Source organism: Macaca nemestrina, chromosome 1 (genome assembly GCF_043159975.1).
Source record: "Macaca nemestrina isolate mMacNem1 chromosome 1, mMacNem.hap1, whole genome shotgun sequence".
Taxonomy (NCBI): Eukaryota; Metazoa; Chordata; class Mammalia; order Primates; family Cercopithecidae; genus Macaca; species Macaca nemestrina.
In genome coordinates, this window is record NC_092125.1 from 30748324 (window position 1) to 30761007 (window position 12684).

Here is a 12684-nt window from a genome sequence, read left to right on the forward strand (position 1 = left end):
TACCCTTTATTTCTTTCTCTTGCCTGATTGCCCTAGCCAGAACATCCAACACTATGTTGAATAGGAGTGGTGAGAGAGGGCATCCCTGTCTTGTGCCAGTTTTTAAAGGGAATGCTTCCAGTTTTTGTACATTCATTATGATATTGGCTATGGGTTTGTCATAAATAGCTCTTATGATTTTGAGATACGTTCCATCAATACCGAATTTATTGAGAGTTTTTAGCATGAAGGGCTGTTGAATTTTGTCAAAGGCCTTTTCTGCATCTATTGAGATAATCATGTGGTTTTGTCTTTGGTTCTGTTTATATGCTGGATTACGTTTATCGATTTGCATATGTTGAACCAGCCTTGCATCCCAGGGATGAAGCCCACTTGATCATGGTGGATAAGCTTTTTGACGTGCTGCTGAATCCAGTTTGCCAGTATTTTATTGAGGATTTTTGCATCGATGTTCATCAGGGATATTGGTCTAAAATTCTCTTTTTTTGTTGTGTCTCTCCCAGGCTTTGGTATCAGTGTGTCTGGAATTGGTGGGTTCTTGGTCTCACTGACTTCAAGAATGAAACCGTGGACCCTCACGGTGAGTGTTACAGTTCTTAAAGTTGGTGTGTCCGGAGTTTGTTCCTTCAGACGTTCAGATGTTGAGTGTTACAGCTCTTAAAGGCAGCGTGTCTGGAGTTGTTCATTCTTCCCAGTGGGTTTGTTGTCTCGTTGGCTTCAGTAGTGAAGCTGCAGACCTTCGCGGCAGCGTGGACCCAAAGAGTGAGCAGCAGCAAGATTTATTACAAAGAGCAAAAGAACAAGGGGACCCAAACGGGTTGGCACTGCTGGCTCCGGCAGCCTGCTTTTATTCTCTTATCTGGCCCCACCCACATCCTGCTGATTGGTCCATTTTAAAGAGAGTTGATTGGTCCACTTTACAGAGCGCTGATTGGTCTGTTTTGACAGAGTGCTGATTGGTGCATTTACAATCCTTGAGCTAGACACAGTCACCAAGTGCTAGTTAGATAGATACAGAGTTAGCTAGATAGGGAGTACCAGTCACCAAGTGCTAGTTAGCTAGATACAGAGTTAGCTAGATAGGGAGTACCAACTGGTGCATTTACAAACCTTGAGCTAGACACAGAGTCACAGAGTGCTAGTCCTCCAAGTCTCCACTAGGTTAGCTAGATACAGAGTACCAATTGGTGTATTTACAAACCCTGAGCTAGACACAGAGTGCTGATTGGTGCACATAGGATCCTCCAGCTGGATATAAAAGTTCTCCAAGTCCACATCCAGTTCAGGAGCCCAACTGGCTTCACCCAGTTGATCCTGCACTGGGGCTGCAGGCGGAGCTGCCTGCCAGTCCCGAGCTGTGCCTGCACTCCTCAGCCCTTGGGCTGTGGAGGGGACCGGCTGCCACTGAGCAGGGGGCGGCACCCATCCGGGAGGCTCAGGCCATGTGGGAGCCCACTGCAGGGGGAATAGCTCAGACATGGCAGGCTGAAGGTCCCAAGCCCTGCCCTGTGGGGAAGCAACTAAGGCCCGGGGAGAATTTTGAGTGCAGCGCTGGCGGGCTGGCACTGCTGGGGGACCCGACACAACCTCCACAGCTGCTGGCCCCCGTGCTAAGCCCCTCACTTCCCTGGGCCCTTGGTGCCAGCAGGAGGCAGCTCCGTGTGCAGGGCCCGCCGAGCCCATGCCCACTTGAACTCACACCGGCCTGTAAGCACAGCCTGGGTTCCCACCTGCACCTCTCCCTCCACACCTCCCCACAAGCAGAGGGAGGAGGCTCCGGCCTCAGCTAGCTCGAAGAGGGGCTCCCACAGTGGCTTGGTGGGCTGAAGGGTTCCTCAAGTGCCACCAGAGTGGAAGAGTGGAAGCCAAGGCCAGAGGCCAAGGAGGCGCTGAGACTGAGGGCTGCTAGCACATTGTCACCTCTCATCAGGATGATGTTGGCCTCATAAAATGAGTTATGGAGGATTCCCTCTTTTTCTATTGATTGGAATACTTTCAGAAGGAATGGTACCAGCTCCTCCTTGTACCTTTGGTAGAATTCAGCTGTGAATCTGTCTAGTCCTGGACTTTTTTCGGTTGGTAGGCTATTAATTATTGCCTCAATTTCAGAGCCTGCTAATTGGTCTATTCGGGGATTCACTTTCTTCCTGGTTTAGTCTTGGGAGAGTGTATGTGTCCAAGAATTTATTCAATTCTTCTAGGTTTTCTAGTTTATTTGCGTAGGGGTGTTTATAGTATTATCTGATGGTAGTTTCTATTTCTGTGCGGTCAGGGGTGATATCCCCTTTATCATTTTTTATTGCATCTGTTTGATTCTTCTCTCTTTTCTTCTGTATTACTCTTGCTAGTGGTCTATCAATTTCATTGATCTTTTCAAAACACCAGCTCCTGGATTCGTTGATTTTTTGAAGGTTTTTTTGTGTCTCCGTCTCCTTCAGTTCTGCTCTGATCTTAGTTATTTCTTACCTTCTGCTAGCTTTTGAATGTGTTTGCTCTTGCTTCTCTAGTTCTTTTAATTGTGATGTTAGAGAGTCAATTTTAGATCTTTCCTGCTTTATCTTGGGGGCATTTAGTGCTATAAATTTCCCTCTACATACTGCTTTCAATGTGTCCCAGAGTTTCTGGTATGTTGTATCTGTGTTCTCATTGGTTTCAAAGAACATCTTTATGTCTGCCTTCATTTCGTTATGTACCCAGTAGTCATTCAGGAGCAGGTTGTTCAGTTTCCATGTAGTTGAGCGGTTTTGAGTGAGTTTCTTAATACTGAGTTCTAGTTTGATTGCAATGTGGTCTGAGAGACAGTTTGTTATAATTTCTGTTCTTGTACATTTGCTGAGGAGTGCTTTACTTCCAACTATGCGGTCAATTTTGGAGTAAGTGTGATGTGGTGCTGAGAAGAATGTATATTCTGTTAATTTGGTGTGGAGAGTTCAGTAGATGTCTATAATATCTGCTTGGTGCAGAGTTGAGTTCAATTCCTGGATGTCCTTGTTAACTTTCTGTCTCGTTGATCTGTCTAATGTTGATGGTGGGATATTAAAGTCTCCCATTATTACTGTGTGGGAGTCTAAGTCTCTTTGTAAGTCTCTAAGGACTTGCCTTATGAATCTGGGTGCTCCTGTATTGGGTGCATATATATTTAGGATAGTTATTCTTCTTGTTGAATTGATCCTTTTACCATTATGTAATGGTCTTCTTTGTCTCTTTTGATCTTTGTTGGTTTAAAGTCTGTTTTATCAGAGACTAGTATTGCAACCCCTGCCTTTTTTTTGTTTTCCATTTGCTTGGTAGATCTTCCTCCGTCCCTTTATTTTGAGCCTATGTGTGTCTCTGCACGTGAGATGGATCTCCTGAATACAGCAAACTGATGGGTCTTGACTCTTTATCCAATTTGCCAGTCTGTGTCTTTTAATTGGACCATTTAGCCCATTTACATTTAAGGTTAATATTGTTATGTGTGAACTTGATCCTGTCATTATGATATTACCTGGTTATTTTGCTCGCTAGTTGATGCAGTTTCTTCCTAGCATCAGTGGTCTTTGCATTTTGGCATGTTTTTGCAATGGCTGGTACTAGTTGTTCCTTTCCATGTTTAGTGCTTCCTTCAGGATCTCTTGTAGGGCAGGCCTGGTGGTGAGGAAATCTCTCAGCATTTGCTTGTCTGTAAAGGATTTTATTTCTCCTTCACTTATGAAACTTAGTTTGACTGGATATGAAATTTTGGGTTGAAAATTCTTTTCTTTAAGAATGTTGAATATTGGCGCCCACTCTCTTCTGGCTTGTAGAGTTTCTGCCGAGAGATCTGCTGTTAGTCTGATGGGCTTCCCTTTGTGGGTAACCCGGCCTTTCTCTCTGGCTGCCCTTAACATTTTTTCCTTCATTTCAACTTTGGTGAATCTGACAATTATGTGTCTTGGAGTTGCTCTTCTTGAGGAGTATCTTTGTGGCATTCTCTGTATTTCCTGAATTTGAATGTTGGCCTGCCTTGCTAGGTTGGGGAAGTTCTCCTGGATAATATCCTGTAGAGTGTTTTCCAACTTGGTTCCATTCTCCTCGTCACTTTCAGGTACACCAATCAGACATCAATTTGGTCTTTTCACATAATCCCATATTTCTTGGAGGCTTTGTTCATTTCTTTTTACTCTTTTTTCTCTAAACTTCTCTTCTCTCTTCATTTAATTCATTTGATCTTCAATCACTGATACTCTTTCTTCCAGTTGATCGAGTTGGTTACTGAAGCTTGTGCATTTGTCAGGTAGTTCTTGTGTCATGGTTTTCATCTCTATCAGGTCGTTTATGGACTTCTCTGCATTGGTTATTCTAGTTATCCATTCATCAAATCTTTTTTCAAGGTTTTTAGTTTCTTTGTGCTAGGTTTGTAGTTCCTCCTTTAGCTCTGACAAGTTTGATCGACTGAAGCCTTCTTCTCTCAACTCGTCAAAGTCATTCTCTGTCCAGCTTTGTTCCATTGCTGGTGAGGAGCTGCGTTCCTTTGGAGGGGGAGAAGCGCTCTGATTTTTTGAATTTCGAGCTTTTCTGCACTGCTTTTTCCCCATGTTTGTGGTTTTATCTACCTTTGGTTTTTGATGATGGTGATGTACTGATGGGGTTTTGGTGTGGATGTCCTTTCTGTTTGTTAGTTTTCCTTCTAACAGTCAGGACCCTCAGCTGCAGGTCTGTTGGAGTTTGCTTGAGGTCCACTCCAGTTAGGCTACTCCCAGTTAGGCTCTCCCAGTTAGGCTACTTGGTGGTCAGGGACCCACTTGAGCAGGCAGTCTGTCTGTTCTCAGATCTTAACCTCCATGCTGTGCTGATGCTGGGAGAACTGCTACTCTCTTTAAAGCTGTCAGACAGGGACATTTAAATCTGCAGAGATTTCTGCTACCTTTTGTTTGGCTTTGCCCTGTCCCCAGAGATGGAGTCTACAGAGGCAGGCAGGCCTCCTTGAGCTGCGGTGGGCTCCACCCAGTTCGAGCTTCCCTGCAGCTTTGTTTACCTACTCAAGCCTCAGCAATGGTGGGCGCCCCTCCCCCAGCCTCACTGCTGCCTTTTCAGTTAGATCTCAGACTGCTGTACTAGCAATGAGGGAGGCTCTGTGGGCGTGGGACCCTCCGAGCCATGCACGGGATATAATCTCCTGTAGTGCCGTTTGCTAATATCCTTGGTAAAGCGCAGTATTAGAGTGACCCGATTTTCCAAGTGTGGTGTGTCAAGGTTTCTCTTGGCTAGGAAAAGGAATTCCCTTCCCTGTTGCACTTCCCGGGTGAGGTGATGCCTGGTCCTACTTAGGCTCTTGCTGGTTGGGCTGCACTCACTGCCCTGCACCGACTGTCTGACACGTCCCAGTGAGATGAACCTGGGACCTCAGTTGGAAATGCAGAAATCACCCGTCTTCTGTGTCACTCACGCGGGGAGCTGGAGGCTGGAGCTGTTCCTGTTCTGCCATCTTGGCACCCCCTCAGCTTTCTATTCTTTCCCTTTCTCCTCTTTCTCTTCTTCTTCTTCTATCAAATGGAAAGGTGAGGAAAGGCAGATTTTGGCCCATTCCACTCTCACCTGCAGTGTGCTCCTCCTGTCCAGGATACCCATTTCTTGGCCTGAAGGTTTCTAAGACTTTGGGTCTTAGAAGGTTTGTGTCAGGACAGAAGTACCAGAATGTCTACTCAACCCCCAGAAAAGCCATCAAAAAATGATGGAAGAAATTTGGTGTAATCATTCCTCCCTGGACACACAATAAGGTTCCTCTGAGGCAGCTCCCAGACTGGTTCCTGGGGCTTCCCATAGGATTACTCTTTGGTCTGCTCCATTGTAGTAACCCCTGGCTGCTCTCCCTCCCCTTTCCTGTCTCACTTCTCACTCCCCTGATGGCTTTTCAAATAAACTACCAGTGTGTGAATCTTTGTCTCAGTGTCTTCTTTTGGAGGATCCTACACTAAGAGGGAATGGGTTCATAAATGATGGAACCAGGTTCTAGAAAATCAGGGAGGAATGAAAATAGAAGCATAGACTGAGGGACTACTCCAGGGGAAGAGGAAGGATGTTTCACAGAGTTGGAAAGAGCAGTCTATTGATGGCCAAGCTGGCTGCCTTGCCTATGTCATCCTGCCCTCTCTGAGTTTTTCTTTTTTTTATTCCTGTTCTAACCAACATAATCTCAGAATTCTCATTAGCAGGTTTACTGGAAAATCCTGTATGGCAAGACTGTTGGGCTGTCCTTTCCTTTCCAAGGCTGATGATATCTCTGGCTTTCTTGATAGCTGACTGAGGAGGAGAAAGCCACCAGTGCTAACATGCACTGTGATTCTGGGAACAAGGGTATTCCCAAAGCACAGAGACACCAATAACTGTCATTTTCAGAATTACTGTGATGGTGCTGGTGGTGAAGGTAACGCAGAATAGTTGCCTGCATATTTAAAGGACAGTGAGTTCTCTGAAACCATGGAGATAGGCCTGGGCCAGGAATAGTCTTTTTTCCTGAAACGACATGAGCTTTGCCAACAAAAGCACAGAACTCTGGTAGCTTAGCCTTATTCTTGCACCAAAACCAAATTACCTTTATGTTTAAAAAGTCAGTAACTGGAAAGTTGTTGTTTTCTGCCAATTTGTGATTTTAACCAATTTGTTTTGGTTTGTAAAGAAAGGGGTGGAAGGATACATAGTAAGGCTGGTCTTTGGCTCTTTGCCTGCTGGTGTTTGGCTCCTTGCCTGTTGATGTTTTATGTATCCTTCCTCTAATTAGATGTTCTTTATGCTACAAGGAAGAATCCCAGAGAGGAGGCTGTGCATGAGGTGGGGTGGGGGGTGCGTCGGGGGAAGGTGTCCTTAGTAGACTCCTGTGAAAATATCTTTTAAAAGTCTAGAGAACAAGGAGAGCAAAGCTGACTAACATTCTAAAGGACCTCCTATCATTCTAGGTAAACAGAAACATCCAGATTTCAATAAAGATTAAGATGAGACTTTCTGATGAGATTTGATATCGTCAAGATCACCTTCATGGCCAGATAACAATAAAACTCTTTTCTTGCAGTAAACTAACTAGGCTACACCAATAATGTGAGAAATAGTTTCCAAAAACAAATAAAAATACTAAAATATAAATTAATATTTACAAAGAACTGCAACCAAATGACCATTAAACAAATACTTTCTGAAGAAAAGGTGTAAATGAATCAAAACATAAAAATTATAAAACAGTCTCATGATATACATAAATTACCTTTATGTTTAAAAAATCAGTAACTGGAAAGTTGTTATTTTCTGCCAATTTGTGATTTTAACCAATTTGTTTTGGTTTGTAAATGAAGGGGTAGAAGGATACATAGCAAACTGATAATATTGTCCACTTCAGGGAAAGCATCAGCAAGGGAGACAATATTTTATTCACTTGCATTGGTTTTCAGTCAATTTTTTATTTTAACCAATTTGAGCAACTCAGTTGGATGGAGAAATTTTAGCTGTAAAATCAATAGAAGAAAGTTGCTCATTTTCCCAAATGTTGATACAAGATCAAAAGACTTTCACGTGCATTATTTCCAAAATGACTCAGTGAAATATAGAAGTAAAGACCTTAGAGCTGATGACTGACTGGTAGAAGGGGGTTTTCATTCTCTTATTTGGTGTAGCATGCCTTTGGATGTCCCTGTGTTTTAGGGCAGTATAAACAGTATTGATATATGATGACCTGGCTGTTGAACAAAAAGGGCCTGAGATATGGGCAATTGTGTGGTGAAGAGGTATTCGCCAAAGACAAGCTTTTCAAGGTGATTTCCTGCCAAGAATCCTATCATGCCTGAATGAACAATGCAAGTGGTGACTGTCTTACAAGCTTCAGCACAAAATATTTTGGTACCACAGTCTGTGGGTTGTTCACCTGAAGGACAGTAGCAAGGTAAGTCATAATAAAGCACTCTAGTGAAAAAGGAAGTGTCCACACAAGCCAAAGAGCAGATATGGGGTGTGTCAACAACACTGTCATATGATGTGTGTTCCAAATTTCCTTGATGGAAACACAGATGCAAAGATATTAACCGAGAGAGAGAGAGAAAGAGAGAGAAAAAGAAAGAAAGAGCGTGAGAGAGCGCGCGAAAGCCAGCTGAAACATTTTTATAGATCATTATGATATTAGTTCCCCAGACTCAATACCACCAAAACTAGAAAAGGAAACCTGATCAAATTCTTTGCAAATTCTGAGTCATGAGAAACTTGTGAATAGTACTGTACATTTCAGATTACTAAACTAGAGGTCATCGGAGGATTTATATGACTGGTTACTGGTGAAAAGATCAGAGAATGTCCTTTCATCCATCAGTACTAACTGAAAAAGTAGTCGATTTTTTATAAGCAAAGGCAACAGGCTGAGCCATGTGTATTTCCTGAGGTGTTGCTTTGACATTTGAAAGTGAAACTCCACACTAGAAGCTTAGATGCGTCCGGTGAAAAACAATCTGTGAGCTGTGAAACTGCATAACAATTCTGTGGATCATTCAGTAAAGTCATTTCTTCCTCTGGTTTCCTTTAGCAATAGTGCTATGATATTGACAAACTTGCTCTATTTGCGTGTTTTCTTTCTATTTTCTATTCTTTTGAGTGTTAATGAATTAAGGTGTCTATGAAATTGAACGTTTGGTGATAGAAATATAATTATTATAACTTTTATATTTACTAAAACTCTCTGCTTACTAAAATTTATGAAGGTAATGTATGCTTGGTGTAAGTCAAACAAATACAGGTGAAGAAAATATTGTCTCCCTTGCTGATCCTTTCCCTGAAGTGGACAATATTATCAGTTTGCTATGTATCCTTCCACACCTTTCTTTATGTCTATAAAATGTATGTGGATTAATCTGCAAAAATGGCAAAGCATTCTTCTCATCCCTGTAGCATCTCCTTTTTGTAGTGCAGCTTGACTGCTCCTTCCACCAAGGAGTGGAGTCTATTTCTTCACCCTTTGAACCTGGGCTTGGCAGGGATGAATTCCTTTATATCATTGGGACATGACAAACAAAAATGGTGACAAATGTGACATTGGGACAACAAATATGATGAAAACCGCTTGCCTTGGTGCTTGTCATAATCACCATGGGAATTCTATTGCATTCATAGTTATGCGTACAGCCCTCTAAATAATGAAATACAGTAATGTGTTTAAAAGGATTTCTGAAGTCATTGGTTTGAAGGAATAGATCTTGTGTGAAGTGTTGTGGGATCTTAGGATATATATGCAATAAAATCTCTGAAATCTTTAGCTATTCGCCTGTAAATATATGCTGTATTTTTAAGAGGACAAGAATCGTTATACGAGTCATGTAAGAATATATTATCCTTTTCCTTTAAAGGCTTTTGAATATAGCAGAAAAGATGAAGGTATTACAACACTTGATTTTCATCTTTTTATACTCTAGTCTCCATTTCAGCCAGTGCTCCATTGCCACAAATTTCCAAGGTTCCCATGCTTGCTTGGTCTTCTCATCTTGTAAGGACTATATTACGAGAGTGATCTGATAAATTAATTTACACTAACATGACAGGATTTTATTGGTTATTCTTTTGATGTTTATAATTGTCTTTTAAAAGAAACCTGGAGAGAGACTAACTAGGGCTTAGTTGAAAGGCATGAAATGATAATCATAGAATTTTAGGCCATAAATATCTGAATGTTGAAAGCTTACACACAATTTCTTCCACCTGTCAGCCTACCCTTAATACCTTCTTAGATAAAACAGTATTATTCCTTACTCCAGGATTAAATTATACGTGATTTGAGATAGAATTTTTTTATTTTATTAACAGAGGTGATAAAAGAGTAGAAGAAATTGTAGTAATACATTTATAATCAGAACTAGGATATTGATCACTAATGTAGTCAAAATAATTTTTTCATAACTGTCAGGAGAGGGAAAAACTAACACATGCCTCAACACAAATACTATATACAAATAGTTTAGTATATTGAAGTACTAGAACCAATCAGATCATATTTCAAGATGTATGCAAAATTACAATAGCATTAGCTTATTAGTAACTACATTCACAAGACAGTTACTTCATTGCAACTCACCTTAAGCATGGTCAGCTATTATGCATGTATAAATGCTTAGGGACCAGTAGAGTTACAGTTACAATTAAGATGATTGATTAATTGATTGATTGATACATAGAGAGATAAATAGGACATAGACTCCAGTGAGCTTTATGTATATTCCACTTAAGCCACATAGTCCAATGACCATGTAGTCATTTGGACCTTGATATCATCCACCTGAAATCTCTCCTGAAGTCTTTTTTAAATTTTTGTGGGTACATAGTAAGTATATATATTTATGCGGTATATGAGATATTTTGATACAAGTGTAGAATGCATATTAATCACATTAGGGTAAATGGGGTATCCATCAGCTGAAACATTTCTCCTTTCTTTGTGTTACAAACAATCCAATTATATTCTCTTAGTTATTTTAAAATGTACAATGGATTATTGTTGAATGTAGTCATCCTGCTGTGCTATTAAATACTAGATCTTATTTATTCTATCTAACTATATTTTTGTACCCATTAACCATCCCTACTTCCCCCACCCATGAAATCTTAAATTCAAACATTCTGCTCTCTGATCATAGACTGCAATCCTTCAATCCTGTAACTCTGTCACTTCTACTATTCTCATATCTTATCAAAACTGCTAGTCTTTTTTTTTCTTTCTTTCTTTCTTTCAGTAGAGATAGGGTTTCAGCATGTTGTCCAGGATGGTCTCGATCTCCTGACCTCATGATCCGACCACCTCGGCCTCCCAAAGTGCTGGGATTACAGGTGTGAGCCACCATGCCTGACTAAGACTGCTAGTCTTTTGATCTCTCCTGGTCACCAAGTATTCAGCCTCTTCCTGTCCTTCCTGTCTTTCTCTATTCAGCCTAAACTACATGATTCATAACTTTCTCTATTCAGCCTAACTACATGATTCATTACTTAGCTATTGACCTTCCACCATGCCAGCCTGAAAAGATTCAAACTAGTTAAAATATGTATTGTTTCGGTCCAACTATTTTCTCTCTATACTTTAGGGCCATTATAGGGTCTTCAACCTTAACTTGGCCCTCCTTGCTGCTCATCAGTCAAATATTTCATCAGTTCTAGCTCCTGTTTCTAACAGTGGCAATTTCAGAGTTCATGCACTCTCCACAAGCCTCTTATCTGAAAGAACTCTCCCACAATCTCAACAAAGAAAGTTTCTCACCTTTTACTTTACCAAAAAAGTAGTCTTCAGGTAGGAACTTATCATCATGAAACCCCACCTGCAGTCTTACTGTATATATTTTTGCTTTCGTCCTTTGGAATCCAATGAAAGACATATTCCTCTTTGTGTTTTCACCTGTGTTCTCCATTCTGTTCTATTCCTGCCTTTTCAGGAAACTGATATCATCAAAAATTACACCTCCTTAGCCTTATCTTGGTTCCTATTATGGTTCTTGAAGTACCTCCAAGGAGCTCAGGTCTTCTAAAACATCTTTTAAAAATTATGGAATTTTGTAAATGAATGTCTGGATTTATTCTTGTAAAGTTAGGTTGGGTCCAGAAGAGGCCTAAGTCATACATACAAACCCCTTATATCTCATTAGCTTTATTTATTTTATAGTCATAGGCTATATCCTTAAACTCAGGTTTTTATGAATAAAATTGGAATGAAAGTGATAGAACTAGAGGATGCAGCCACCTCAACATAAACCAGTAGTAATCCAATTATGAAAAACCTCATGTTCTTTGTAGGTGGACAGAATATTTCAACTTTTGTAAAATACTTTTGGAGTGCCTAAAATGCTTTTGGCTTTAAAGATATCATGATAAAGAGGGAAGATAATGTGTTTTATCTTCTATTCCTCTGGTTACATTATGTAAGAAGGCTGTTTTTATGATATGTTTTAATATTATGTCCAAGCACCAAAGTTTCAGTAAGTCTATATTTTTGTCTCTTTGATAACACCCACACTTAAATGTCTACATTTTCCACATTTTCTGTGGATTCTTTATTTACCTCTTTTATCAGTGACACCACTTCCTTTGAAACCCCCTCAAGTAGAAGAACTCATTCCATCACAGCTCCTTCTTTTGAGTCTGGGACATTGGGCCTGCACTCTTTGCCTACCCACACATTCTTTCTGACTATGCGTTTAGCTTGACAGCCTTTATCTTACTGACAGGCATGCCTTCTAACCTACAGCCTTTTCTCATCAGCTTCACACAGCAGTGGTTTCGTACCCGATGAGATGTAATATATGATTATTAGCAATAGAATGTTCTCTATTTTCTCACCCTCTTTTTTGTCATTTTCTCAATCAAAGTTTACTCCCCAGAATAGATGTAGAATCTAATTACTGGTCTACAATGAGTCCTCAACATCCCATCTTATTCTTTATCCTGATGGTTTATCCAATGCCATCACAGTTACTTTATCTTTCTTCTACAATTATCCCTTCCTGTCCACTTCAGCAACACCCTTATTTTTATAAATGTCCTGGACTTGGTCAGTACCTGGAAGAGTGTGCACTTTGAAGTCTTTAACTCTGAAATGTTTCTTTTGGCCACAACTTTTTATTCTTCTATATTTCTCTCTCCCTGACATGCATTAAACCCTGTGACTGAAATAATTTTGAATTCTAGCTTCCTTAATCTAGTTTATTAGGTTTATTTGCC

General features: G+C 40.6%; 1 protein-coding gene across 5 annotated transcripts in view; it reads left to right on the forward strand.

Moving 5' to 3' along the window:
- Window positions 1-12684, forward strand: part of LOC105484432 (uncharacterized) — a 334675-nt gene that overhangs the window by 161721 nt on the left and 160270 nt on the right. For all 5 annotated transcript variants that reach the window (XM_071075681.1, XM_071075702.1, XM_071075682.1 and 2 more), the window contains exon 8: window positions 504-580. In XM_071075681.1, the coding sequence (XP_070931782.1) occupies window positions 504-580 (77 nt within the window). The remainder of the gene's footprint in view (window positions 1-503; window positions 581-12684) is intronic.